Source organism: Enhydra lutris, unplaced genomic scaffold, assembly GCF_002288905.1.
Source record: "Enhydra lutris kenyoni isolate GAN:26980312 unplaced genomic scaffold, ASM228890v2 scaffoldscaffold13, whole genome shotgun sequence".
Taxonomy (NCBI): domain Eukaryota; kingdom Metazoa; phylum Chordata; class Mammalia; order Carnivora; family Mustelidae; genus Enhydra; species Enhydra lutris.
This window is the reverse complement of record NW_019154097.1, coordinates 32541701-32565854: the sequence shown is the minus strand read 5'-3', so window position 1 is coordinate 32565854 and position 24154 is coordinate 32541701. Positions and strand designations below refer to the sequence as shown.

The window sequence follows — 24154 nt, the reverse complement described above, 5'->3', positions numbered from 1 at the left end:
TTTAAAGATTTTATTTATTTGACAGAGAGAAATCACAAGTAGGCAGAGAGGCAGGCAGAGAGAGAGGAGGAAGCAGGCTCCCCGCGGAGCAGAGAGCCCGATGCGGGGCCCGATCCCAGGACCCCGAGACCACTACCCGAGCCGAAGGCAGAGGCTTTAACCCACTGAGCCACCCAGGCGCCCCTCTCTTGTCATTTTTAAAGATAATCAGATCTTGTCTCTCTTCTGCTGAAACCCCTCCGGTGAATTTCCATAGCATTTTGGGTGACAACCAAACTTTCTAACTTAGCACATCTAAATGTGACCCCCAGCCTCGCTGGTCTTCTCTGTGGTCCTCAAAAACACCTGCTCACACCCATCACCCCACGCTTAGTGAGCCCTTAGCATCAAAGGTACTTATGTCATCCTCACATCAGCTTTTCCAGCACTGTGATTATCCTCATTATACACATGGGAAACTGGGGCACAGAGTGGTTACTCAGCCAGCCGAAGGTCACACAGAGCGAATGCACGACAGAGCCGCAGGGCCTTTGCACTGGTGGTTCCCTCTGCCTGAAATGCTCTTCCCCCAAAAGTTCCCAGGACCGACTCCCCATCATCCCAGGTCTCTGCTCAGATGTCATCCTTTTGCCACATTCTGCTCACCATCTGCCCTGGGGACACTGAGGCCCAGCAAGGGGCCACAGCTGACATGGGACCAGGCGTGGCTCCATGGATGTGCTTGGGATGTTCCTGGGGTTTCCCTGATGGCCAAGAGGGGTCCTCAGAGGCACCAGGTGTGTGGTGCGAGGCCTTGCGGTGGGCCAGCCCACAGAGAGGCTGGTTTCAGTCTGGCCTCCTCCCCAGCGGCCTGAGTGCTCTTTGGGCTTCTCTGCTCAAATCGGTGGACAGCTGGCTCACGGACCTTCAGAGGCGGAGCATGTGTGCAGAACTTATTTTGGTTTTCAATCCGTTATCTCACCCTGCAACCATGACTGTCCTCATCGCCTCCTCCTTGCCAGCTGCTGGGCTGAGCCCATGCAACCAGGAAGGAACCGAAGACTGGAGGTGCAGAATCCCATGTGGAGCTCACCAGCTGGCAAGGGGAGCTGGGAGCAAGGATTCGGCTCAGTCCCAGCTCCATTTGATTCCAGCTGCTACTGATTTCTTTATTTTTTTATTTTATTTTTTCTCTACCCCCAAAGTGGAGTTCGAACTTACAACCTCAAGATCAGGAGTCACAAACTTCACGGACTGAGTCTACCAGGCACCCCCAGTCACCTCTGATCTAGACCCGCTCATCAAGCTTGGGAATCCCTTTTTTTTTTTTTTTTTTTTGCATTGGTGACTTGGATTTTCTTAAGTAATAGTTAACATGAATTCTCTCTAAACATCAGCCCTGTGCACCAATCTTTACACACTGCTTCTGTTCCTGGACCCTTTCCCAGGGAGGCAGAGGAAGACCTACTAGGGAAAATAGCTCAGTCACTCACAGGGGTCTGTCAGGCCAAGCCCCAGACTCCACTCCCCGGCCACCCCTGGACTCTGCCCCACCCCAGCCCTGTGTCCTGTCAGGTGACCTGGTCATTTAATCAATGGGGCTCTGGCCTTGAGCTGGCTCTTACTTCAGAGGGAGGCCCCACTGCCTCGGGGAGCCAGGCAAAATGCCAGCACCCCACAGCCCTTGGGGTGTCCTCAGTTCTCTCTCCTGGTGAGGGGACCCACACTGTGTGACCCTGGGAAAGTCACCTGTCCTCCCTAGGGTCCTGGCCTCTAAGGTAAGGGGACCTGGATGATCGCAAACCCTGGAATCTGGGGCCACCCCTCCTCGTCTGCTGGGCAGAAGGTTCCGTGGGTCAGGATGGTCTGGGTGAGAGCGGCCCCAGGAGACACTGACTGACGGCGGCCTTCCGGTTCCGGCCTGGCCTTCAGACTACAGTCCCAAGAGGGAAGCAGGTGCTGAGTCGCTGTGTGCACATTTAGCAGAGGAGAAAACTGAGGCTTGATAAGGCCAAGTCACTGGGCTAGCGCCTGTCGGTCTTGAACCTTGATCTCCTCGCTCAGACTCCTGCGGCCCAGCCGGCTGTACCCCAGCTCCGGCCAGCGTTTGCCGGAGCCAGACTGGGCAGCCTGGGCCAGTCTCCTCACCTCTCTGAGCCCCATTTCCTCATCTGTAAAGCAGGGGTCACGGTTGTGCCCACCTCAGAGGGGTGGGGTGAGGCAGAATGAGAGGGTGCTGTGCCCGGACCCCAGAGCAAGCTCCAGATGGGGGTTAGAAGTCTTTAACAGGTTAGGTCCCTAACAGCCACTACCGCACCTTCGGAATCTACAAAAGGAAGAGCGCATGGGCATAGGACCAGCAGGTAGGAAGCCAGGGACCAGGATTGCCATTATGACTACTATTATTATTATTTTAGTGGCGCTAACAACCCTTCCTGACTGAGCAGTCAGAGTTAAATCTGGTGAGAACAGTCTAGGAACCATGTCTGCAGTGCCCGGAGCGCAGAAAGCCCCACGAGGGGCCTCGGCACCTCCCAGGCCTGCTGTCCGTTCTGCTCTGCAGACCCCTCCCCTAGAGCTCCCCCACCGCCACAGTGGGCGGGCAGCTGGCTTAGAAGGTGGAACTGAGGGCCGCAGGAGGGCCCCTGATCACCCCAAGCCCTTAGAACCGGGTTTATCAATGACAAGGGTCGCCCTTGGGGCCCCGCCAAGTGTGGGGTTATCATTGTTGATGGCCTGTGGCCTCGAGGGTTATTTACACACACGTTAAGCAGAAGAAAGAGATGGAAGCTTGGAGAGACAGGCCACCTGCCCAAGGTCACCAAGCTCTCCTACCTGGAAGGATGCAGTTTTAGCTGAGAAAGTTCTCGTGGATGGGCCGGACCATTCCATGGCTGCTCTCCACCACACCTTCTCAGCCCCTGTCCAGCGGGTTGCCAGGGACCTGGCACCTTTCATTCCCGGGCTTCCCACACTCCAACAGGGCTGGGTACAAAGTGATTCATGGGTGAGGGCACCTTTGCCAAGCCTGCTCTGCCCTGGGTTCAGCTGGGCCAGAGAGAGGAGGGGGGATATCAGGGATTCCCTCTCCCTGCCCCTTGGCCCCGGGCCTCCCCTGTGCGCAGGGAGGACGGTCTTACCTGATAGGTGCCTGCTCTCATCCTGGGGATCGGCCCAGGGAGGGACTTCTCTGGCGAATCTCCCCAGTTAAATAACAGCCCAGAGACGGTTAAAGGTGAGTGAGCAGGTGGGGGCCCACATAGAGATGAGAGCACTTGGGAAACTTCCAGACTTTGGGGCGGGGCTTCCCACAGAACAGGGTTGGCCGTATCTGGCCTCTCTTATCACAGCCCACCTCCCCTTACAGTTAGGGCCGTTTGTGTGTTGGCCGTGCCAGGCTGGGAGCCCAGGGCCATGGGGCAGGACCCCAGGCGCCCTTGACCTGAGGGGTCAGAGCCTGCTGAGGCTGTTTCACCAACGTGAGGTGGTTTTGGAATATGGGTGAAGTTCAGTGGGGCGAGGCCCAGAGCCTTCTTGAGGCATCTTGGGTGAAAAATGGTGGTTTGTAAAAGCACAAGGGCAGGAAAAGCTGCTGTGAGGTTGTGAGGGGCGGGTTGTGAGGGGCGGCTGATTATAGACTATGGGGCTTGGGGGCAGGTAAGGAAAAAGGGAGGTTTTGAGAAAGAACTTTCATGTATCAAAGAAGACACACAGGATCCCGGAGGCTTTGCTATTTGTCAAAGTTGGTTTTCCTTCTAGTAAGGCATTAAGAGTAAGACAGTTGGGAGCTTCCTCCTATCACACGTCCTTGTCAATGGGCTACAGGTTTATTTTTTTTATTATTTTTTAAAATTATTTTTTGTTTTTTTTTAAAGATTTTATTTATTTATTTGACAGAGATCACAAGCAGGCAGAGAGGCAGGCAGAGAGAGGAGGGGAAGCAGGCTCCCCGCTGAGTGGAGAGCCCTATGCGGGGCTCGATCCCAGGATCCTGGGAACATGACCTGAGCCAAAGGCAGAGGCTTTGACCCACTGAGGCACCCAGGCGCCCCTGGGCTGCAGGTTTAAAAGAAATTCTATTTTATTGACCTTTCCTTCTGCCTCAGCCTCCCTCAATTTTATGGAGGGGACGGTGATGTTAGGGCTTTGGGAAATAGTTACAGGTCTCTGGAAGAGACCTATTGATGAGAAAGCTTCTTCCTTGTAAATCATCAGGACACATTTGTAAACTGAGGGATATTCAGGTCCTACAGGATTGTGATCTCTACTAGTTAACTGTTTTTCCTTTAGGGCAGCCCACAGCGTCTGAGGAATGTCCCATGTATCTTGTGGGGGGTGGGGGTGGTTGTGGGGTGTCAGCTTCTGCTTTGTCCTCAGCTTGCCTTCTGTTCCCTCACCAAAACCATCTGCTCAAAAAGGAGTCAGGGGGCACCTGGGTGGCTCAGTGGGTTAAGCCTCTGCCTTCGACTCAGGTCATGGTCTTAGGGTCCTGGGATCGAGTCCCACCTCGGACTCTCTGCTCAGCGGGGAGTCTGCTTCCCCCTCTCTCTCTGCCTTTCTCTCTGCCTACTTGTGATCTCTCTCTCTCTCTCTCTGTTAAATAAATAAATAAAACATATATTTTTTAAGATTTTATTTATTTATTTGACAGACAGAGATCACAAGCAGGCAGAGAGGCAGGCAGAGAGAGAGGAAGGGAAGCAGGCTCCCTGCTGAGCAGAGAGCCCGACGCGGGACTCGATCCCAGGACCCCGAGATCATGACCTGAGCTGAAGGCAGCGGCTTAACCCACTGAGCCACCCAGGCGCCCCAAATAAAATATTTAAAAAAAAAAAAAAGGGGGAGTCAGGACACAGACCGGCCAGGCGACACGGAGGGCTGGGCGGAAGGAGCTGGTGAAGGCCCTTCCCGCCTGGGACGACACAGCCTCTCGAACCAGCTGCTTGCGGGGGTGACTCACTGAGGTAACTGGGACTCAAGACACCAGGCCCTCCTCTAGGTGCTCCAGGGGAATGACCCACACAGCCCTGCCCCCTAGGAGCTTTTATTCAAGGCCATCTCCCTCCACAGCCGGGGCAGCCATACCAGGGGCAACATACCAGGGTCTGAGGCTGATTCACGCAGCCTCCCCTCAGGGAAGTTCTGTGTTGGGGCAGGAGGCTCGGAGCCATCAGCCCCAGGGCCTCGGGCCTGCTTTGTTGGTTTAAAATACCACTTGACTGCATGAGGGAAAATATGAACTCAGGAAATAGGAGAAAGCAAAGAAACACGAAGGACAAAACCATCCAGAAGAACCACAGGGAAGGAAGGGCCCTTGCATGGCCACTGAACCCTTGGCCACATGGCCCTTTTGTCTATAGGATGAGAATCAATGTGTGTCATCTCTGCTGGGTCATTCCATAGTGTCACGGCTCGTCCGAGACTACCCAGGACTAGTTGGATCCCTAACCCTTCTTCACAGCAGATGGTGCCGCTTCCTGTCTTCGAGTCCCTTCGTCCCGTCCTCCAGTAATCCTACTGCTCTCGGCAGGCTTTCACCTGGAGCACCCACTACTGACCCCGTCGTGGCTCTGCCTGCTGGCCATCACCCCACTGTTGGGACCCATCGGTGGCGCTTGTCCAAGCCGCCACTCCCACCTGCCCAGAACACCCTCCGTCTCTGCTCCCTTCTTACCTCATAGTTGCTGTTCTTGATTCCCTGAGGACCTCTGAACACTGGAGGGCCCAGGGGGCCACAATCTCTGTTCTCCCCTCTTGTCTCATGATCTCCTCCTGCCCTAGACCTTTCCGAACTGCAGCACTGGCCCCATCCCCAAGTGTGCCCCCTGCCCAGATTCCGGGGGCCCTGGGTGAGCCTTAGGTATACACCTGCTGACTCAAGGGATGTCCATCTGTCCTCTCCACCTTACCATGCTGGACCACCCGTGCCTTGGCCTGGCCTCCTGCAGCCTTCCTGGTCTCAGGGACGGCAGCGCTACCCTCCCTCCAGCAGAGCCTGGGATTCCGGGCTCCTTTCATTCACACTCACGTCCCACCTGAAAACACACCTGTCCTCACAGCCACGCATAAACCAACACGCATGCCAGCAGCTGTGTCACCAGGCTGGTTCAAAGCCCTTCTCTTCAAGACTGGATTATTCCAGAAGCCCAGTTGCTCCCCCAGCTTCCAGCTCTGCCTCGGTTTTCCCCAGCACAGTCACTGCACCTTTTGAAACCGCGTCCCCCTCTGCACAAGGCTCTCTGACAGCTTCCTAGCCTTGGATCCTGGCACTTGCGTGACCCTCCAGCTCCCCGTATGCCCCATTTCTCTTGGGATTTCTGCTCTCGTGTCACCCTGAGCCCCTCCACGGACTCCCACTCTTTTCCTTCTTGTTCCACTTATCGTCTGCCATACAATCTATCCCATCAGACTAGTTCGAACCTACTAGAATGTGAGTTCCATAGAGATGGGAGTGGTCACAGCTTGGTAGCTGGAGCAAGTCTAGAAGAGTCTGGTCCTTGGAAGACGCAGACAATAAACACGCTGAACGGAGGAACCAAACTACTGGGCTCGTGGTGAGGATTCGACGGGGTAACTGGCTGTCATTGTGTCCGTGGAAACTTCTGGAAGAGGAGTTGCTGGGTCAGAGAACATGAGCCTCTCCCAGAGCAGCTTGTTATCTCCTTCAGAGAAAACAAACAAACACGCCTCTGACAGTTCAGGACAGATTCCCCTCGTCAGGTCATTCAAGATCTACTGACTTGAGGGGCACCTGGGTGGCTCCGCTGGGAGTCCGACTCTTGGTTTCAGCTTACGTCATAATCTCGAGGTCGTGAAATCAGCTCCCCCCCCCCCCCCGTCCCGTGACAGCTCCACGCTAGGTGTGAAGCCTGCTTGGGATTCTCTCCCTCTCCCTCTGCCCCTCCTCCTGTATGCAAATAAATTAAAAATCATTAAAAAAAAAAACAACCACAACTATAGACTCAATAGCCATTAGGACACCTTGCAATTGTTTCCACACGGACGGGATTACTTGCTAATGTACTGAGTTGAATAGAAACCCATGTTCAGGGCGCCTGGGTGGCTCAGTTGGTTAAGCGACTGCCTTTGGCTCAGGTCATGATCCTGGAATCCCAGGATCGAGTCCCACATCGGGTTGCCAGCTCCATGGGGAGTCTGCTTCTCCCTCTGATCTTCTCCCTTCTCAAGCTTTCTCTCAAATAAAAAAGTCTTAAAAAAAAAAAAAAAAAAAAAAGAAACCCATGTTCACCTGGAACCTCAGAATGTGACCTGATTTAAAAAGGTCTTTGCAGAGGCGCCTGGGTGGCTCAGTCAGTTAAGTGCCTGCCTTCAGCTGAGGTCATGATCTCAGGGTCCTGGGATTAGGCCCCACACCAGGCTCCTTGTTCAGTGGGGAATCTGCTTCTCCCTCTGCCTCTGAGGCTCCACACCCCCCACTACTTCTGCTTTTTCTCTCACTCCCTCCCTCCCTCAAAAATAAATAAATAAATAAGTAAATAAACAAACATCTTAAAAAACAAGTAAGAGTCTTTGCCTATGTAGCTGGTTAAGATGAGATCATACCGGATCAACGTGGATCTTAAATCCATGGACTGGCGTTCTCATGGGAGAGACAGCCGCACACAGAAGGCAGAACACAGGGTGAAGCCAGAGGCAGAGACTGGAGAGGTTCATCTACAAGCCAAGGAAAGCCAAGGACTGCCAGCTATCACCAGAAGCTAGAAGACAGGCATGGAACATTCTGATGGACCCTGATGGACCCACTGATGGCTTCACCTGGGTTTCAGACTGCTAGCTTCTGGAACAATGACAGAATAAATTTGTTGCGAACCACCTGTGTGACTGCGATTTTCTACGGCAGCACTGACAAACTAAAACACTAGTCAGGAAGTTTAAGGTTTGTTTTTTGTTAACTTCTGGCCTTTTGTGAAGTGTGTTATCTGGAGATCTGGGACCATTTCTACAGAGACAGTTCTGGTTAAAAGTTTTGCCAACCTTACTTCAGGGACCCCCTTCCAAAGGCCTCCTCCTGTGACAGAATGCAGAATTTGCCTTAAATATGGCTATCCCTGGCTTCAGGTTCCCAGCAAATGTTATCCGCCAAAATGTGCTTCTCCTCCAAGGACCGTAACTCTGATACCAGACACTCTAACCTTCCCACTGCTCTCTGTCCTCCTGCCCACTGGCTACCCTAATCCAAGTGACTGCCATCTCCCGAAGTCCCCGGAGATCTCCCTTCAACTGCTCTGGTCATTTCTTGCCTGCCCTAGGCCACCCAAGACTTAGCAGCCCAAGGAACCTTAGTTAAGTTACAAACCTAACTATTGTCACTCCACTGATGGAGACCTTTCTGCAGCCTCCAGGGCTCGCGAGTCAGGTTCAAGCATGTCTGTGACGCAGAGCAGATGGAGTCACACGCAGTGCAGCTTACAGCAGTCCCTCCCCAGTTCCTTCTTTGGGGACCGAGACCCTGTCTCATCTGTCTTCCTTCTCCCTCGACACTGAGTGGACAGGAGCAAGGGAGCATCATGGCGCCTGCTCTCTGGAGGAGCAGGCCAAGTGTTCTGGAAGGTACTCAAAAGAAAAAAAAAAAAAAAAAAGACAAAAGTCCTCCACAATTATATCCGGGGACATGAACTGGGATGAAGAAAAGAATCAAGTCTTGACAAATCAAATCCCAATCGTGAGGGATGAAGAAAACAATCAAGACTTGACAAATCAAATCCCAATTGTGAGGCCTAGTGTGCCGGCCACAGGGTGCAGAGCTGGGGGTGTGAACACAGAACACAGCACATAGCCACTTACTGGAAAAAAAAAAAAAAGTCAACTTTAATTATAACTGACCAAACTGTCCAGGAATGTCTCCAAACTGAGCAAAAGAAACACGATAAAATTCTCTATTGAAGAAACCAAGTTTTTGCCAGCCCCGGGGCTTTGGAGGGTTGGGCCAAGAGCAGCCCACTCCCAGGGCTGGTTCCGCCCCCCACACCAGTTTCTCACCTGAGAGGAGGGCTGGCAACAGGTGAGGGACCTGTCCCTTCCTCCTACCACACTGGGAACTCTCTTTACAAAGTCACTGGTGGGGTGTGCCTCTCCTCCCACCCCATTCCTGTCTGAAAGTAAATGGAGACCCTCTGGGCATCATCTCGAAAGCCAGGGAACAAGGCGAGGCACCCCAGTGCCCTCCGGGACTTTCAGCCAAAGCTTTCCTCCAGTCCGCTCAGCTGGTGTTCCCAGTGCCCAGAGTAGGGAGGAAATAAAATAAGCACTAGAGAAAACTCAAATGCCCCATCATCTCCACAATGCAAGTCACATAGCAGAAGGAAAAATAAAACTGCCCTAACGAAAAGGGCGGGCAGCCGGCCCTCAGAAGACACGCTCAAATTCCGTCTGGTTGGTGGTGGCGGGATTGCGGCTCTGGTTGGTGGACTGCTGGGTGATCTGGCTGCCCTTCCGGCGTGGCGGCGCCAGATACTCGAACATGGACGTCAGGTGCGTGGAGAGCATGCCCTTGAGATCTGAGGGCATGGGGTCGGACCAGAAGAAGTCGTGGTTGAGGGCGTCGTCACTGTCGATGCGCTGTGCGGGGTCCAGCACCAGCAGCTTATCGATGAGATCCAGCGCGTAGGGGTCCCGCACGTAGGCCTTCAGCCTGTCCTTCACCTTCCGTTTCTGGCCCTTAACCAGGTCCAACTTCTCAAACAGCTCGTACTTGTCCACATTGGGCCACACCTGCGCAGGAGGCATGAAGCAAGGGTGGTGTTAATTCAGGGGGTACATGGCTTGTCCCCTGGTTAGGCACCCGAAGGGACTAAAACTTCTCCCATCGGATGCTCCCAGACCACCCTGGAGGGTGAACTTGACCTCTCCAAGGTAAAAGCAGCAGTGACCGTGTAGCTGGCACACACCAAGAGCCACGCCTGTTTATACAAGCACCTAGCACGCGCCCACCAGGCCTGACACAGGCGCAGCTGACTCACAGCAGAGAAACTCCGCTCTGAGGTGAGGGATTCAAATGCCCTCCCCAAGGCCATGATCTGTGATGGGGGCGAGACTCAAGCATAGCCCGTGTGGCTCTAAAGAGCAGGCCCTGTCCCACCACCAGCCACCTCTCCAGAGCTGTCCTTCCATTCCACTCCCCACTCCTCCTTTGCCAGGAGGACTTCCGGATCTCTGCAGCCTGCGGGGCCCAGGGGCCCAGGCAGCCTGGCCACGCACCTCAGGGGTGATGGAGCCACAGAGCTGGCTGATGAGGGCAAGCTGGTGCTGTTCGGTGTTGCCCTGCATGATAGGGCTGCGGGTCCACATCTCCGCCATGATGCACCCAGCACCCCACAGGTCAATGGGGGGGCCGTAGTCCCGCTCCCCTGGGAAGAAGAGCGCACCAGGAGGGCCCCTTGAGCCCGAGGGCCTCCTGAGACGCAGTGCCCCGGGGCCGGCGGCTCAAGAAGCCCTGGCAGTGGGGGACTGAGGCCGGGTAAGTGCCCAGCCCCTGCCCCCCTCCGCCCGCTCGGGAGTCCTCACCGAGCAACAGCTCCGGGGGCCGGTACCAGAGCGTCACCACACGGTTGGTATAGCGGTTGGGCTGGCTGTTCTTGGCCAGGCTGAAGGCCCGGGCCAGCCCAAAGTCTGCCAGCTTCAGAACCCCATCGCGAGTGATGAGCACATTAGCCGCCTTCATGTCCCTGTGCAGGATCTGTGGGAAGTGTGAGAGGGCTCAGTCAGGCCTCCAGGGGCCCTCAGTCACGTCCACCCAGCAGTGGGAGCCTAGGCCAACCCAAGCCTCGGTCCCTCTTTCCCCACTCTGACCCCCACCTTGTTTCTGTGGATGTAGTAGAGGCCGTTGAGCAACATCTGCATGACCTTCTTGATCTCGGACAGTGTGAACTTGACTAAGACATTGCTCAGCAGCCCAGCAAGGTCATGCTCGCAGAAGTCAAACACTAGGTATATACTGCCTTTGCAGCGGTTATAGGGGGAAGCTGAGATGGGAAGAATGGGGGGGTGAGAAAAATAAAGTAAAAAATCCCACGTGCAACTCATTTTCCCACCACCAGCTTCTACCCTTCCAACCCGTGGACACTTGGGATATCCGGCTGCGCATTCCTGAGTGCCTCCTCTGGGCCGGGTGCTGTGGCAGGCCCTAGAGCAGAACAGCTATGATGAAGGGACCCAAGAGAGCGGTCACAGTTGGGGTGTCTGGGTTAAGAAGAGGCAATTTAGGTGTGTCCGCTTCCCAACTTTGCAAACAAAGCCTTTAGGCTCTAAGTCTCATTTTCCCCATCTGGAAATGGGGGCAAGATCCACACCACTTACCTTTGGTTCGACAGATCTCAATCAAGTTGACCACATTCTCGTGTTTTAGAAGTTGGAGGATCTTGATTTCCCGCAAGGCTGTAATGGGGAACTGGGTGGGAGAAAGACAGAGGGGGTCAGAGGTGAGTGAGTGAACTATGAACCAATGAACAAGCCATGGGGTCCGTATTAAGAGACAAAGGTGGGGAAAAAAAGAGTAAAGTCATGGGCTCTGAAATCAATCACCTCAGACGTTTTATCTGTAAAACGGGTATAAAAATAGTATGTGCCCCTCAAGGAGGTGGTTTGAGACAATAAAACGCAACAGTGGAACTTGACACACAGGCTTCGCTACCAGTCACTAAATGCTCCAGTTTTTTCAACCTTTAAATTTTAGCTCTATGCCTGTATTTTACTAGGTGGTAACAAAAACAGCTATTTAAAGTAATGTCCTTGCTAAGAAGCAGGTCTCTGGGAAGCTGGACTAGGGTTAAGGCGGGGCAGCTCCTTTTCAACGGAGTACCAGTCACCCTCTTAAAGTCGTCGTGTGCAATTTCTTTTTACCTTACACAAAACAAATGCTAAGAACACAGCCTTAAGCACTGTTTAAAGGCTTTCTAACTTCAGAAACCTAGGCGGACTCTGCAAGCATGAGCTCCCCCTCCTGGCCCCAACCGTATTTACCTAAGAATGAAACATCAAACGCTCTAAAACATTGGTATAAAAAAAAAAATCAATCTAGAACTCAAATTCTCTGGAACACAGAAATTTCCAAACTACCCCCACCCCCCCACACACACACTGATTCTCCAGGCGAGAGCCCTAGCAGGAGCAGGGTGGAAACCCAACCCCGTGCCCATGGGAGCTGGCAGGCCCGCCCACCCGGCCCATACTCACCCCCTCCTTCTCGTTCTCCATCAGCACTTTCTTCAGAGCCACCTTTTTGCCGGTCTTACGGTGCTTTGCCTTAAATACCTCCCTGCAGGCAGAGAGGGGGACCCAAGAGGATTCATCAAGTCGTTTCTGCAGGGCCCGCCCCTCCCCCACCAGAGGAGGAGGGCAGCAAAAAGGGATTCCCCGGGCGGGGCTGGGCCGGGTACCCAGGGCACTCCCCTACCCTGCCACCCGCTATCTGCGGTCCTTCTCCGAGCCTCTACTTCCTTTCCTCGGTCTCCTCACCCAGGCGTCTCTCGGAGAGCCCGCTCCCCTCACAGGCTCCTCTCTGCAACCCCACCCCGCCCCCCATCACGGGCCTCAGGCTCCTCCCAGCCAGCCGGCTCCATCAGGCCCTGGCGGGCTGCGGCGCGGCCTAGCGAGACCAAGGGACACGTTTGGTGCTCCGGGGCTTCCCGACCAGCTTGGGCCAGGCCCTGGAAATCCCGACGACGGCCCTGAGGAGTGCAGGCTCAGGGTTCCCGATCCCCCCGCCCCCGGGGGCGCAGCCTTACCCGAAGGTGCCTTGGCCGATCTTAGCGAGCTTCTCGTATTTGGTCACCTCATCACAAAAGGGGCACTCCACCGAGTCGTACTGCTTTGCCATGGCTGCCTCCAGCGCGCCGCCTCCGCCACCGCCGCCACCGCCGCCGCCGCCGCCGCCCCCAGCCGCCGCCGCCGCCGCCGCCGCTCCCGCTCCGGGCCCCGCCACCGTGCTCCAGGCCCCTCCGCGGCCGCGCCACTTCCGCCTCCACGGCCACTTCCGGCCTCGCGGCGCCGACCCCGCCTCTTCCGCCCGCCGCCCGCCGCCAGGCCCCCTGGGACTTGTAGTTCCCGGGAGGCCAGGAGGAGCCGGAGCTGCAGAGGAGCCTCCGCCGCCGCCGCTGCCCCCGCCTCCGCCGCCGCCACTGTTGGTGGCGGCCCCGATCGGGGGCGCGGGGAGCCGGGGCGCCGGGGCTGGGGCTCGGGGCGGTGCGTCCCGCTGCATCGGCCCGGGCCGCCGCTGCTGCCGAAGCCGCTGCCGCTCTGGCGCCCGATCCGGGGCCAGCCGCAGTGCCCTGCTCCTCCTCCTCCGACGGCGCCGCCTCCGCCGGGCTGCGCGGGGCGGCGGGCGGAGGGGCGGCCCCCGAGCCGCGGCCTGGGGGATCCCTGGCCGGGCCCGGGCCCGGGGCAGCCGGGCGAGGGGGCGAGACGGGAAGAGCCGACGAGGAGGCGGCCCAAGAGCCCGGGAGGGGGCGCGTTATAAAGGGGGAGGTGCCCCGGCCTCGCCCTCCCCTCCCCCTCCGCCCGCCCCCTCCCTCCTCCCTCCCACCCTCCGCGGCCGCACCTGCCGCCGCAGCCGCCGTCGCCGCCCGCCCGCTGTCCGCCGGCCGCCCTCGGCGCGTCACCGCCCGCGGCCCCTCCTCCGCCTTCGGAGGTGGGGCCCCGCTCTCGACACCTGGCTGCGGGGCGCGTTGCCGCGTGCCTCAGTTTACCCCCACATGTCAGCTGCCGCGGAGAGCCCTCTCCTCCCCGGCTCGGAGTGTCCCTCCACAGGCGAAGGCGGGAGGCGCCGAGGGAGCGGCCTCGGGTCCTGGGAGGAGAGAACGGCCCCCGCCGCCGCCTCCCCGGGCCCCAGCCACCCGCCGTTGACATGGCAACCGACGGCCGCTAGGGGGCGCGGCGATACCGGAGGCGGCGAGCGAGCAACGCCCGGGCCTTCTAGCACTAGACCCTCTGTTTTGAGGGAGGCAGGGATGAAACCCACAGGAGTTCCATCCCCGCTGAGCTGCGCCGAGCTGGTCAATCCCGGGTCAGTAATCACAAAAATGGCTAGCATTTTCCCAGAACCCCTGAGCACACAGGGGTTCTGGGTAGATGCTAGCTGAATCCTGCTGAATCAACCGCCCCATCAATAGATTAACCAGCCCATTTTACAGAAGAGGGCATTGAGGTTCAGGGAGGTGAGGTCATTTGACCAAGGTCATAGAGTGACAGTGCTGGGACTGGAACCTAGTCTCTCTGATTCTGAGGAGGAGTCTCCTGAGTCAGGCTATTTACAGTCTGGCCAGGGGTACAGGGGGTTCGAGACCTGCCATCCCTATGCCAGGCACCAAGCCCCCCACCCATCTCCTTCCCTGACCCCATGCCCCCTTCCCCTACTCCAACCCTTCCCCAGCATTTTCCTGATATCCTCCCAGCTCTAGGAGCCTCTAGATTCTTCCTCCAGCTCTACTCAACAATCAACCCACAGCAAAGCTGTCCTTTCTACCACCTCTGCACCCCTTCAGTCTGCCCCTCCTCTCTAGTCCTCTGCTGATAGGTCCTGAGTCCTGGTCTTCCCAGTCTGGCCTCTCCGTCTGTCCTCTTCACAGCACCTTCCAGGTCATTCTAAAATGGGATCTGCCCGTATTTCCCTCCCCCACTGTCTTTCAGGAAAACAAACTGTGACATTTGGGCTCTTTCCAGCTCTCTCCCAGGAATTCCCCTCCTGCACTTTGCTAACTCCTTGGACTCTCCCACCTTTGGGGCTGTGCTCCTCAGTGCACCCTGTTACCTGTCTCCCTGCAGGAAGCCCTCAGGGTGGCTCAGCAGCCCTTACCCCTCATGGGTTGGCCTGGCAGCCTCCTTGTAGGAGGAAGCAGTTCTGATGGGGTTCCCTGGTGTCCAAGGGACTCTGTTCTGGGAGAGGGCCCCGCCATAGAAGGCCTCTAGGGTCAGGCAAACAGCAGGGAGCCCCCTCCTGAGGTCAGTGTGAGGCCATCAAGGGTTTTAGGCAGTCATGAGACATGTCAGGGAGTGATCTGGGGTCAGCTTCCTGGGTACACTGTAGAAGCTGGGAGGCCATTGGCTAAATTGGGGGTGGGAAGGGCAAGGAGGGAAAGAACAATAATAATTGTAGTAATTATAATTTGTTGAGGAAAAATAAACGGTCCAAGCCATACATTCAGCACTTTCTGGGAATTATCTCAATTCTCACTGAGCTATATGAGGTAGGAACTATTATCACCTCTTTATACACCTAAGGACACTGGCATGCAGAGGTAACATCACCAGCCAGGGCCAAACAGCTGGCCAGCAGCCACACAGGTATTTGAACCAGGTTAATCTGGCACAAACCCCGAGCACTTAGCCATGTCAGGACTCCACCTATCTGGGCTGTGGGCAGAGCTAGGGCACGGGCAGGGCACAGCACCACTGGCCTAGGTGTCCCAGATGCCCATGGGAGGCATGGGAGGGGACGGTAGTATGAGGGTGTATCATGGTTTTGGGTGGCCTCCGCCATCAGATTCTTAGGCAGCGGCCCCTGCCTGTTTCCCACGAGCTCTCCCTAAGTCACATCCTGTGGGCAGAGGCCTCAGCAGATGTTCCAGTGATGTTGTCACCTCCAGCCCCTGGCCTGAACCCCGACATCCACCAGTCACTTCCCCTCCAAGTTTTGGGCCCTCAGTCCTCCCTGGCAGAAGCACTCGGGAGCCCTTGAGAAGGCTGGCCATGCAGCCCCAGCATGGGGACCCTGATCCCCCAGGTGGAAGTGTGAAGAAATTAGGTCCTGGCTGGAAATGATTTCTCACTGCCTCTGACTTCTGATTTGCTGGTTTGAGGAAAATGTTTCCTGCTTCCCTGAATCAGCTAAGCCGGCCAAGCCAGGCATGTGGCCAGGACTCAGTAAATGTTTGCTGACTGACCGACCAGACTGTGTGAGAGCCTCTGGTCCTGCTGCCAATTAACAGTTAGGGAAACTGAGGCACGGACTAGAAGAGGGAGCTATAGGCCAGCTGTTTGACTCTGCCCCAGATCTTCTGTCTTCCTCTCCTGAGCAGGGACAGGGTGAGGGGCATATGGAGGGAAGCAGAAGACAGGCTCACGGGTGGGCTGCTCCTAGCTGCTGGTATGTCCCAGGAGACAAAGGAGCACCGGACACGGGGAGATCAGATGGAGGATGGCGGCATGATGCTTGCGGCCCTGTACGCCACGGACATTCAGCTGGGTGCTGACCCTGTGCTCAGCCCTGTGTTGATATGTGTCATTTCCCCAGAACTTTCCAGGGCCCCTCTTAAGAGGTTGCTCTATGGGGCCCAAGTTCCAGAAGAGGAAACTGAGGCTCAGAGTAGTGATGTGGCCTGCCCGAGGCCTGCCCACAGCCAGGAAGCTATGGAGCTGGGATTCAAGGCCAGGTCTCTGCTTTCAAAGCCCAGGGTCGGGGTACATGACTGGCTCAGTCTGTAGAGTGTGCCACTCTTGATCTCAGGGTTGTGAGTTAAAGCCCCACGTTGGGCATGGAGTCTACTTAGAATTAAAACAACAACAACAAAAAACAAAGCCTAGGGTCATCTACCATCAACCCAGACAACCCACACTACCAGACCACTGGGTCAAGCTGGGAAATACCGAGACCTACAGTATAGCAGGCATGGGGCCAGTACGGCCATGGAGGGCCAATTCCTCCTTCAGGGAATGGGAGGTCTGTCAGGAACATGCAAATAAGGGTGCAAGTGAATGTAATATGGATAAAACTCACTATAAGTGTTTTATTTCACTGCCATGGGATCATGGGAGGGATGTTGTGTTTGTACCATTTTGCAGATGAGAAAAGGCTCAGCGAGGGGACGTAACTTCCCTGGGGTCCTACACATGGGATCTGAACTTGGGTTCGTCTGGGTCCAGTGCCTTTGACTATGAAGTTGAAGTATTCCTTTTTTTGTTTGTTTGGTTTTTAAGATTTTATTTATTTATTTATTTGACAGAGAGAGAGAGATCACAAGCAGGCAGAGCGGCAGGCAGAGAGAGACGGGAAAGCAGTCTCCTTGCCAAGCAGAGAACCCGATGTGGGGCTCGATCCCAGGACCCTGAGATCATGACCTGAGCTGAAGGCAGAGGCTTAACCCACTGAGCCACTGAAGTTGAAAGATTCCAATCCCTAATAGTACCTGGCCAAATGGCAGGTGGCTGAGTTGCAGATTGGGGGAAAGGGGTAGGAGGGAGGGGACAGAAACCAGAGCAGGGTTCCCTAAGGCACTATGGCTCAGTCTAGAGCTGGGGCCACTCAGTGGAGGCAAAACTTGCAGCCAGTTGTGCAGCCCTGGGGTGGGGGGGTCAGGGAAGAGCTGCATTGCGGGTGTGGGTCCAGCCGAAGCCGAGGCCTGAAGGCAGGAAGACCCTTGAATGTGCAGGGCTGGGAGCCCCTGAGCTGCTCTGGGCTAGCCTCCAACTCAGGCTGAGGAGGGCCTGCCGGACAGCCACCCGCCAGCAGGTCCCCAGCCGCACTCCCAACGGCCACTCAAGGCAGCACAAAGGGGGCTCTGAGCTCAGTGGAGCCGCCACACTGAGCCCCATTCATTCTCCCAGGGATGCGGCCACGGCTCTGGCGCCCAGGCCAAGGCAGGACTGGCCCAGAACTCACAAGCCTCAGTGACACAGCTTCAGCATGGCCCGGGGTTCCCCGCTTTCTCGTGGGGTGTCCCCTGGGGGCTTCTGGGCCTGTGCCTATCTGCCCCCCAGCCTGAACCAACCCCATCCCTCAGCAACAACCCCCAGGGCCAGGGGCTGCCAAGGCCACGGAGGACTAACCTGGGCCAACATTTGCTCCTTTCATCCTCCCAACAACCCCTGGAAATGAGAGTCCCTGTGACCCCATTTCATGGATAGAAACGGAGTCCCCAAGAGGTAAAGCATCTAGCAAAGGGTCACACAGTAACTCGGGAGTGCCAGAAACCCTACACTTAGCCCAAGTCACTGGGACTGCCTCCCAGGAGAGAAGCCAGGGGACCCACCTTCTGCTTCTGTGAGGAAGACCCCTAGCTACCACCAGGCCACAGGCCCTCCTCTCTCTTCTGACAACTGGAAGTTGGAGGGAGCACAGGCCTGGAGGCTAGGACACCTGGGTGTCTGTCTGTCTAGTCTCTGCTCCTCTTCAGCCTCAGTTTGCTCATCTGCAAAATGGGACAGTACCAACACTCGCCTCACAGGTCTGTTGTAGGGACCCAGTGGACGATTTGTGGAGGCTTTCAGCTCCATGCCTGGCTCATGGTCAGGACTCAGTGGAAGGATCTTTTCTTGCCAAGTCCATGACCCAGAAACCCCATCCTTTCATTTGAACTTTGCACATTGGCCCCCTCCAGGTCTGTCTGGGAGCAGGACCCTGCTGTCTTGGTCTCATAGGCTGTGTCCCTTTTCCCTTCAGGGCCTCAGTTTCCCCCTCATCCCATTAAGAAGGTTCAGTCAGATGCTTCCCCTACCAGGGCCCAGCATCCAGCTGCCGGGGGGCGGGGGGGGGACGGAGCTCAGGAGCTGTAGGAGTGGAAGTCAGGACCTCAGGCTCCATAGCTGGACAAGCAGGGCCTAATTCCAGGGCCTAATCTGGGCGGGGAGAGGTTGCAGCAGCTCAGTTTCCCCATCTTTAAAATGGGAACAAGAGAAACAACATTTACCTCCTAGGACAAGAGGACAGAGCTCTCTGGCTGGAATGTACTAAGTGATGAGAACACACTAGAATGCCCCACCTGACCCCGGACTTCCTCTCCCCTCTCTCGAAGACGTGGTTGCCAGCCTGGGGGCCAGGATAATCACGTCCAATCGTGCTGTTAACTGTGTTCCTTGCATTTGTGCCCATTCTAGAGAACAGGTGACTGGGGATTCAAGACAGCGTAGCTTGTTTTAGTACACAGAGCTGGGATTCGAAACTCCTGGTCTTGTGGTCCCCTTAAGGCCAGCAGCCGCAGACAGCCTCCGCAGGTGTCTGGAACAACCTGTGGAGGGGAGTTTCACTTCCTCATCTCTCTCCTGCCCACATGAGCAAGACCCACACGTATACACACACACATATGAGGGAAAAGCACCAGGCTGTGGGCTAAGGGACCTAAAGGGGAGAGATATAACCCAGTCTGTGCCATCAACCTGCCGTATGACCTGGGACAACCTCTCTGCCTGTCTGTGCTTTGGTCTCCCCAGGTCTGTACAATGGGTATGCTGGACCAAACTATCACTGAGTCCCCTCCAGCTTAAGAAGCAGTGACTATGCCCCGGTGGGCACCCATGCTGTACCAGGCTCTGCACCAAGCACTAGATCCTGTGAGGTAGGCGTGGCAAATGCCCTCTGCTCACGGTGAGGAACCAGAGGCTCAGGGAGGTAGGTGGCTTAGCCAGGATCACACGGTGACAAAGAAGCCAGCCAAGGCTAGAATTGGGTCTGGGTGGTCCCACGGCCCCAGGCCTAACCACAGCACTCTTCGCTGCTGCCAGTCCTTCCCCCAGACACGGAGGCTTGGGACAAACAGCCCTGTGGGCAGGCCTGACTCCTGGCACCCTTCCAGCCGCTGGCCAGACCCCCTGATAGCCCCCCGCCCAGTGGGCTCCACTCCCGGGGTCTGTGGTTTGTCTCCCAGGCCCTCCGGGTCCCATGGGCTTGTGGTCTGCCCCTGCCCCACACCCCATCAGCCAAGGCCAAGGAGGCAGCCCACAGGGGCCCAGAATGGGGGAGGCCCTGGCCCCCGCCCCCTGTGGAGAGGATGGGGAGGGTGGAGCTGTGGGAGTTTCACTGGTTTAAAAATACACAGAGGAAGCGAGTGAGAGGGTGCGAGAAAGGGGAAGGGGAGGTGAGGGAGGAGCGTCAACGTCGATGTCCCAAGCCGTGAGTGGCCACTTGCCCACTGGCCAAGGGATTTGCACGACTTGCCAGGATGACGGAGGGGCCCAAGAAAACCAGCAGAAAGTTCAGTGAGTGTGGGTGCCCTTTGCACCGCCCTTCATCCCTCTGTCTGTCCGTCCAGCTCGGCCTCTCTCGGCTTCTTTATCACGGTCACATTTCTGCTTCTCTTTCTGTCCATCTCTGCCTCTCTCTAGAGCTCCCTGATTCTGGGTTCCTTGTCGCCATCCCTCTGTCACTCTGGCCCAGTAGCTCTCTCTGTCTCCACCTGGTTTGGCTCTATCTCTGCTTCTTGTCTCTGACTCTGCCCATCTCTGTTTTCTCTGTCCCTGCATTCATCTGTGTGTCCATTTCCGGTCTCTGTTGGACCCTATGGCCGGGCAAGGGAAGACCTCCACATGCCCCATGCCCTGCCTCTGGGGGCAGTGGGGGGGGGGGTGGCTGCTGGGTTGAAAGTTCCTGGGGCTGGAGTGTGTGTAGGTGTGCCATGGGATGCTGTCCCGTGTCCCCAGCAACAGGGATGCTGGGACCCAGTGCAGCTCAATGAGGGATCATATTCGCCGAGGCTCTATTTCCCCAGGTCGGTCCCCTCCTGGTCTCAGCAAACTTCTGCTTCCCCTGAGTGCTTCCGTCTGCCGGCATGGGGGTGGGAAGGAGCCAGTGTAAGGGCCAGGATTATGACTGCATTCCACGGATGAAAATACTAGGGCCCAGAGACTTGTCTGAGATCATATAGAGCTTCAGAGCAGGGCTCAATGCCATGTCCCTGAATTTAGGCCTCAGTTTCCCTCCCTGTCCCACTACTGTTTCCTCCACACCTCCTTGGTGCCCAGGAGACCACAGTTTTGGTCCCCCTCCTGACAACTGGCACATTTCTGGCCCATGGCATAGCTTTCCAAGAGCCAGGCATCAGAATTTTTGGACAGTGTTCGTCAGAAGGCAGAGGCTAAGACCAAGGAGGGAGTGGGCTTGGCTAGGAGGAAAGCCCCAGAACACTGACCTCAGCCACCCAGAGCCCTGAACCGTCATCCAGGCTCAGCCCTGCTGTGTGACCCTGGGCAAGCCCCTCCTGTCTCTGGGCCTCAGTTTCCTCTCTCATCAATGGGGACATCCTACCTATATATTCCAGCATGGTGGTGAGGACCTGAGGAGGCAGAGGGTCCCCAGGAAGTGAGAATGCCAAGGTTTTCCCTTTTCGCTCATCTGGAGGCCATAGGATTGTCAGATGGTGGTGGTTTCAAGGAGGGGCAGTCCCACAGTGGGGGGTGGGGGGTGGGGGATGGAGGGAACTCACACGCTCTCCTGCGGAAATGAGAAGATAGTATCACCCAAGCCCGGCAGCTTGAGTCAGGAAGGAGCACTCAGCTGACAGGAAGGACAGAACCTCAGAGAGTGGGCCCCCCAGCCTCCCAACAACCCCCTCCACCCCAGGTGCTCAAACACGCCTCACACACACACACACACACACACACACACACACACCCGCCCCTCCTCTCCCCAAGCACACAAATATGCTTCGCTTCACTCCCTGGCTATGCCACCTGGGGCGGTGCCCTCCACAGCTCTAACCCGCACTTCCTCATCTGCAAAAAGGGAAATTTAACTTGTGCCATTGAACTGTGCTGGGAATTGATGCCTGCAGCATATCTGACCGACCAGAGGCATTTGCTGTGATCACCATCATTGTCTCCATGACTTAGGCAGGCTATTATGTTACTTAGAAGCTTTCCTTCAGACCTCCTGCTGCCCACAGGAAGTGGGTACTACAGTCTCTATTTTGCCGATGTGGAGAATGGGGCTCAGAAAGGTCAAGCAACTTGCCTAAGGTGACACAGCTAGGATGTGCAAGAGAAGGGATTGAAAGCCAGGACTCTAGAGCTGCTGGGTTATACCATAACAGAGGGGATGTCTGTGAAGCCCTGACTCTCCCTGAACCCTCTATAAGAGGAACAACATGTGTTTTTTATTGTTATTATTAATGCTGTAGACATTAACCCTTTGCCTCCTTCCCCCCACCCACCAGAGTTCTTCAAGTTCAAGGGGCTCGGGAGTCTCTCCAACCTCCCTCGGTCCTTCACTCTGAAACGGTCCTCAACCACCCTCAGTCTCGGGTCCCATCTGGAGCCTGACCCCTTTGAGGCTACACAGGATGACATGGTCACTGTCCCCAAAAGCCCCCCAGCCTATGCCCGCTCCAGTGCCATGTACAGCCACATGGGCACCATGCCTCGTCTCAGCACCAGGAAGGCTCGGGACCAACAGGCTACCCAGGAGACAAAGGAAGTGGACCAACCCCACTTGGCGCCCCACGGTCTGCCCAACCCTCCAGGCTTCGAGGCAACCAAGGAGATGGTGGTGGGGACCAGTGTCCCCCTGGAGGACACCCTAGCAGTGGGACCCAATCCTTCGGCAATGGGCCCCACGGAAAAGCCTGAGGATCTCAGGGCAGACGGAAAAGAAGAAAGAGGCCCCAGGAATGTGCCTCCAGAAAGGTTGGTGCCCACTGGGGTAAGGGGAGGGTGGGAGCTGCAGGGATGGTGTCTCTAAGCCTCCTGCCAATAGAGCCTGGAGAGGACCCCCCCACATTGGGGGGGGGGATAAAAGCCCTACACATTAACTTACTACAGACCAGGCACTGTGCTTCATCCTCCACTTGCAATTAATTCTCAAAAACAAAACAAAACAAAAACACCTGGCGGGGGGGGGGACATTCTGTTGTTTCCATACGATGGACAAGGAAGTTGAGATTCAGAGAGGGAAGTTGTCTGCCCCAGTCAGGTTGCACATCTGGCAAATGACAAAGTGGTATTTGAACTAAGACCCACCTGACTTGCCCTAGACAGCCTCTAGCAGGGGCCCTCAGCGGCTAGCTGGGTGCCAGACCCAGTCACTAGATCCCCGCCCAGGGCCCCCACACCCAGATCACTACCTTTAGTTCTACTGGACAACACTGCTCCCCTTGGTTGCCACTTAACTTGTTTATTGGGTGAGTCGGATTCATGCAAAAATACAGATTGTGATGGTATGACCCTAGCTCCCATTTAAGACGCACCAGTTCTACTGGGTGTCAAAACCAATGGTACTCACGGACGATTCTGCAAAAGCATCTGTCATTAGCCCCATCTTACAGATGGGGAAACTGAGACGCACCCAATGTGGTAGAGCTGGATTTGAGCAGAAAACTGCTTGTCTCCTGTGGCCACACACTCACGTCTCACATTGTACCCACCACCTTTGAAGACCTACAGCTGTGTGCTTGTGCCCTTGGGGAACCCGTTCAATCCCAACCATAGCAGTCTCCAGCTTTTCAACCCTCACAGCCTGTGTCTAAACCACACCCATCAGATGTGCTTCTTGAAATAAAGAGGAAAAAACCCCCAGGTGAGCAAAAATAATTCTAGGGCTGGTTCTGGGACCTCCCTTCAGTGGATTTTCTCCAAGACACCAAGCACAGCTTCTGTGTGCTGGGGTAATTGTGTCTAGACCGCTGTTCAATGGGGAGAAAGATATTATAAAGCTGCAGAATGAATCCAGCCCAGACTCTGCCTCTTACTGACTGCATGACCTTGGATAAGTCTGTTCCCTTCTCTGAGCCTCAGTTTCCTCGTTTGATGGAAGGGCATAATGAGAGCACCTACCTTGTAGGGGCGTGAGGGGAATTCAAGAATAACATACAGGACTTGTAAAATCTTAGCACAGGGCTTGGCACACCACAAAGTGTAAGTGCTTCTCCTTCGTCTCTAATTGCTCCAGGCTTAGTCCAGCCCTACTTGGGCGTGGAGTAGCAAGGATTGTATGTAAGGGAGAGGGTCTGATAGGTTCCGGGCGGTTCTGAGGCATCCTAAAGTCTGAGATGTGCATTGGGAGTTTGCAGGAGCCGGGAGCGTGGAGGGGCGTGTCTAGGGGCGTGTCCTTTTCAGGCTGCGCGGCGAGCAGTCGGGGGAGGCGGGCGTTGGAACTGGGCGGGCCGAGGAGGAAGGGTGTGCTCGGGGGGCGTGGCCTTCCGGGCCCTGGACGCTGACAGATGGGGGGAGAGGGCGGAGCGAGACAGGAGGCGGAGGGGCGTGCTCGAAGCGGGGCGTGTCCTTCCCGGCTGGTGATGTAGGCTGTGGAGCGGCCCCCGCCCGACGAGGGGCGTGCCCGGGGCGTGGTCTACAGGTCAGGCTCCGCCCCCGGAGTTGGGCACTGAGCTCCACAGCTTCGTGGCCTGAGAAAGGCGGGAGCCGTCGGGCTGAGAAGGTGTACAGGCTGCAGGCAGTGACCGCGGGGAACCATGACTGCAGTGGGACGAAGATGCCCCGCACTGGGACCTAGAGGGTGAGT

General features: G+C 56.2%; 2 protein-coding genes across 3 annotated transcripts in view; one reads left to right on the top strand and one right to left on the bottom strand.

Moving 5' to 3' along the window:
• Positions 1-8788: 8788 nt before the first annotated feature.
• On the bottom strand, positions 8789-13462 carry LOC111145825 (cyclin dependent kinase 9). Its single transcript, XM_022501078.1, has 7 exons — positions 12723-13462; positions 12172-12253; positions 11296-11386; positions 10795-10961; positions 10504-10675; positions 10198-10346; positions 8789-9711 (listed from the first exon to the last, which is right to left on the bottom strand). The coding sequence occupies exons 1-7, from the start codon at positions 13193-13195 to the stop codon at positions 9346-9348; spliced, it is 1500 nt and encodes a 499-aa protein (XP_022356786.1). The 5' UTR covers positions 13196-13462; the 3' UTR covers positions 8789-9345.
• Positions 13463-19576: 6114 nt separating this feature from the next.
• The window catches only part of LOC111146231 (SH2 domain containing 3C), a 29559-nt gene continuing 24981 nt past the window's right edge, over positions 19577-24154 (top strand). Inside the window, exons 1-2 of one of the 2 annotated variants that reach the window (XM_022501686.1) lie at positions 19577-19902; positions 21855-22323. In XM_022501686.1, coding sequence (XP_022357394.1) covers positions 19866-19902; positions 21855-22323 — 506 coding nt within the window. In that variant the 5' untranslated portion in view covers positions 19577-19865. The other variant, XM_022501688.1, reaches the window with a different exon arrangement.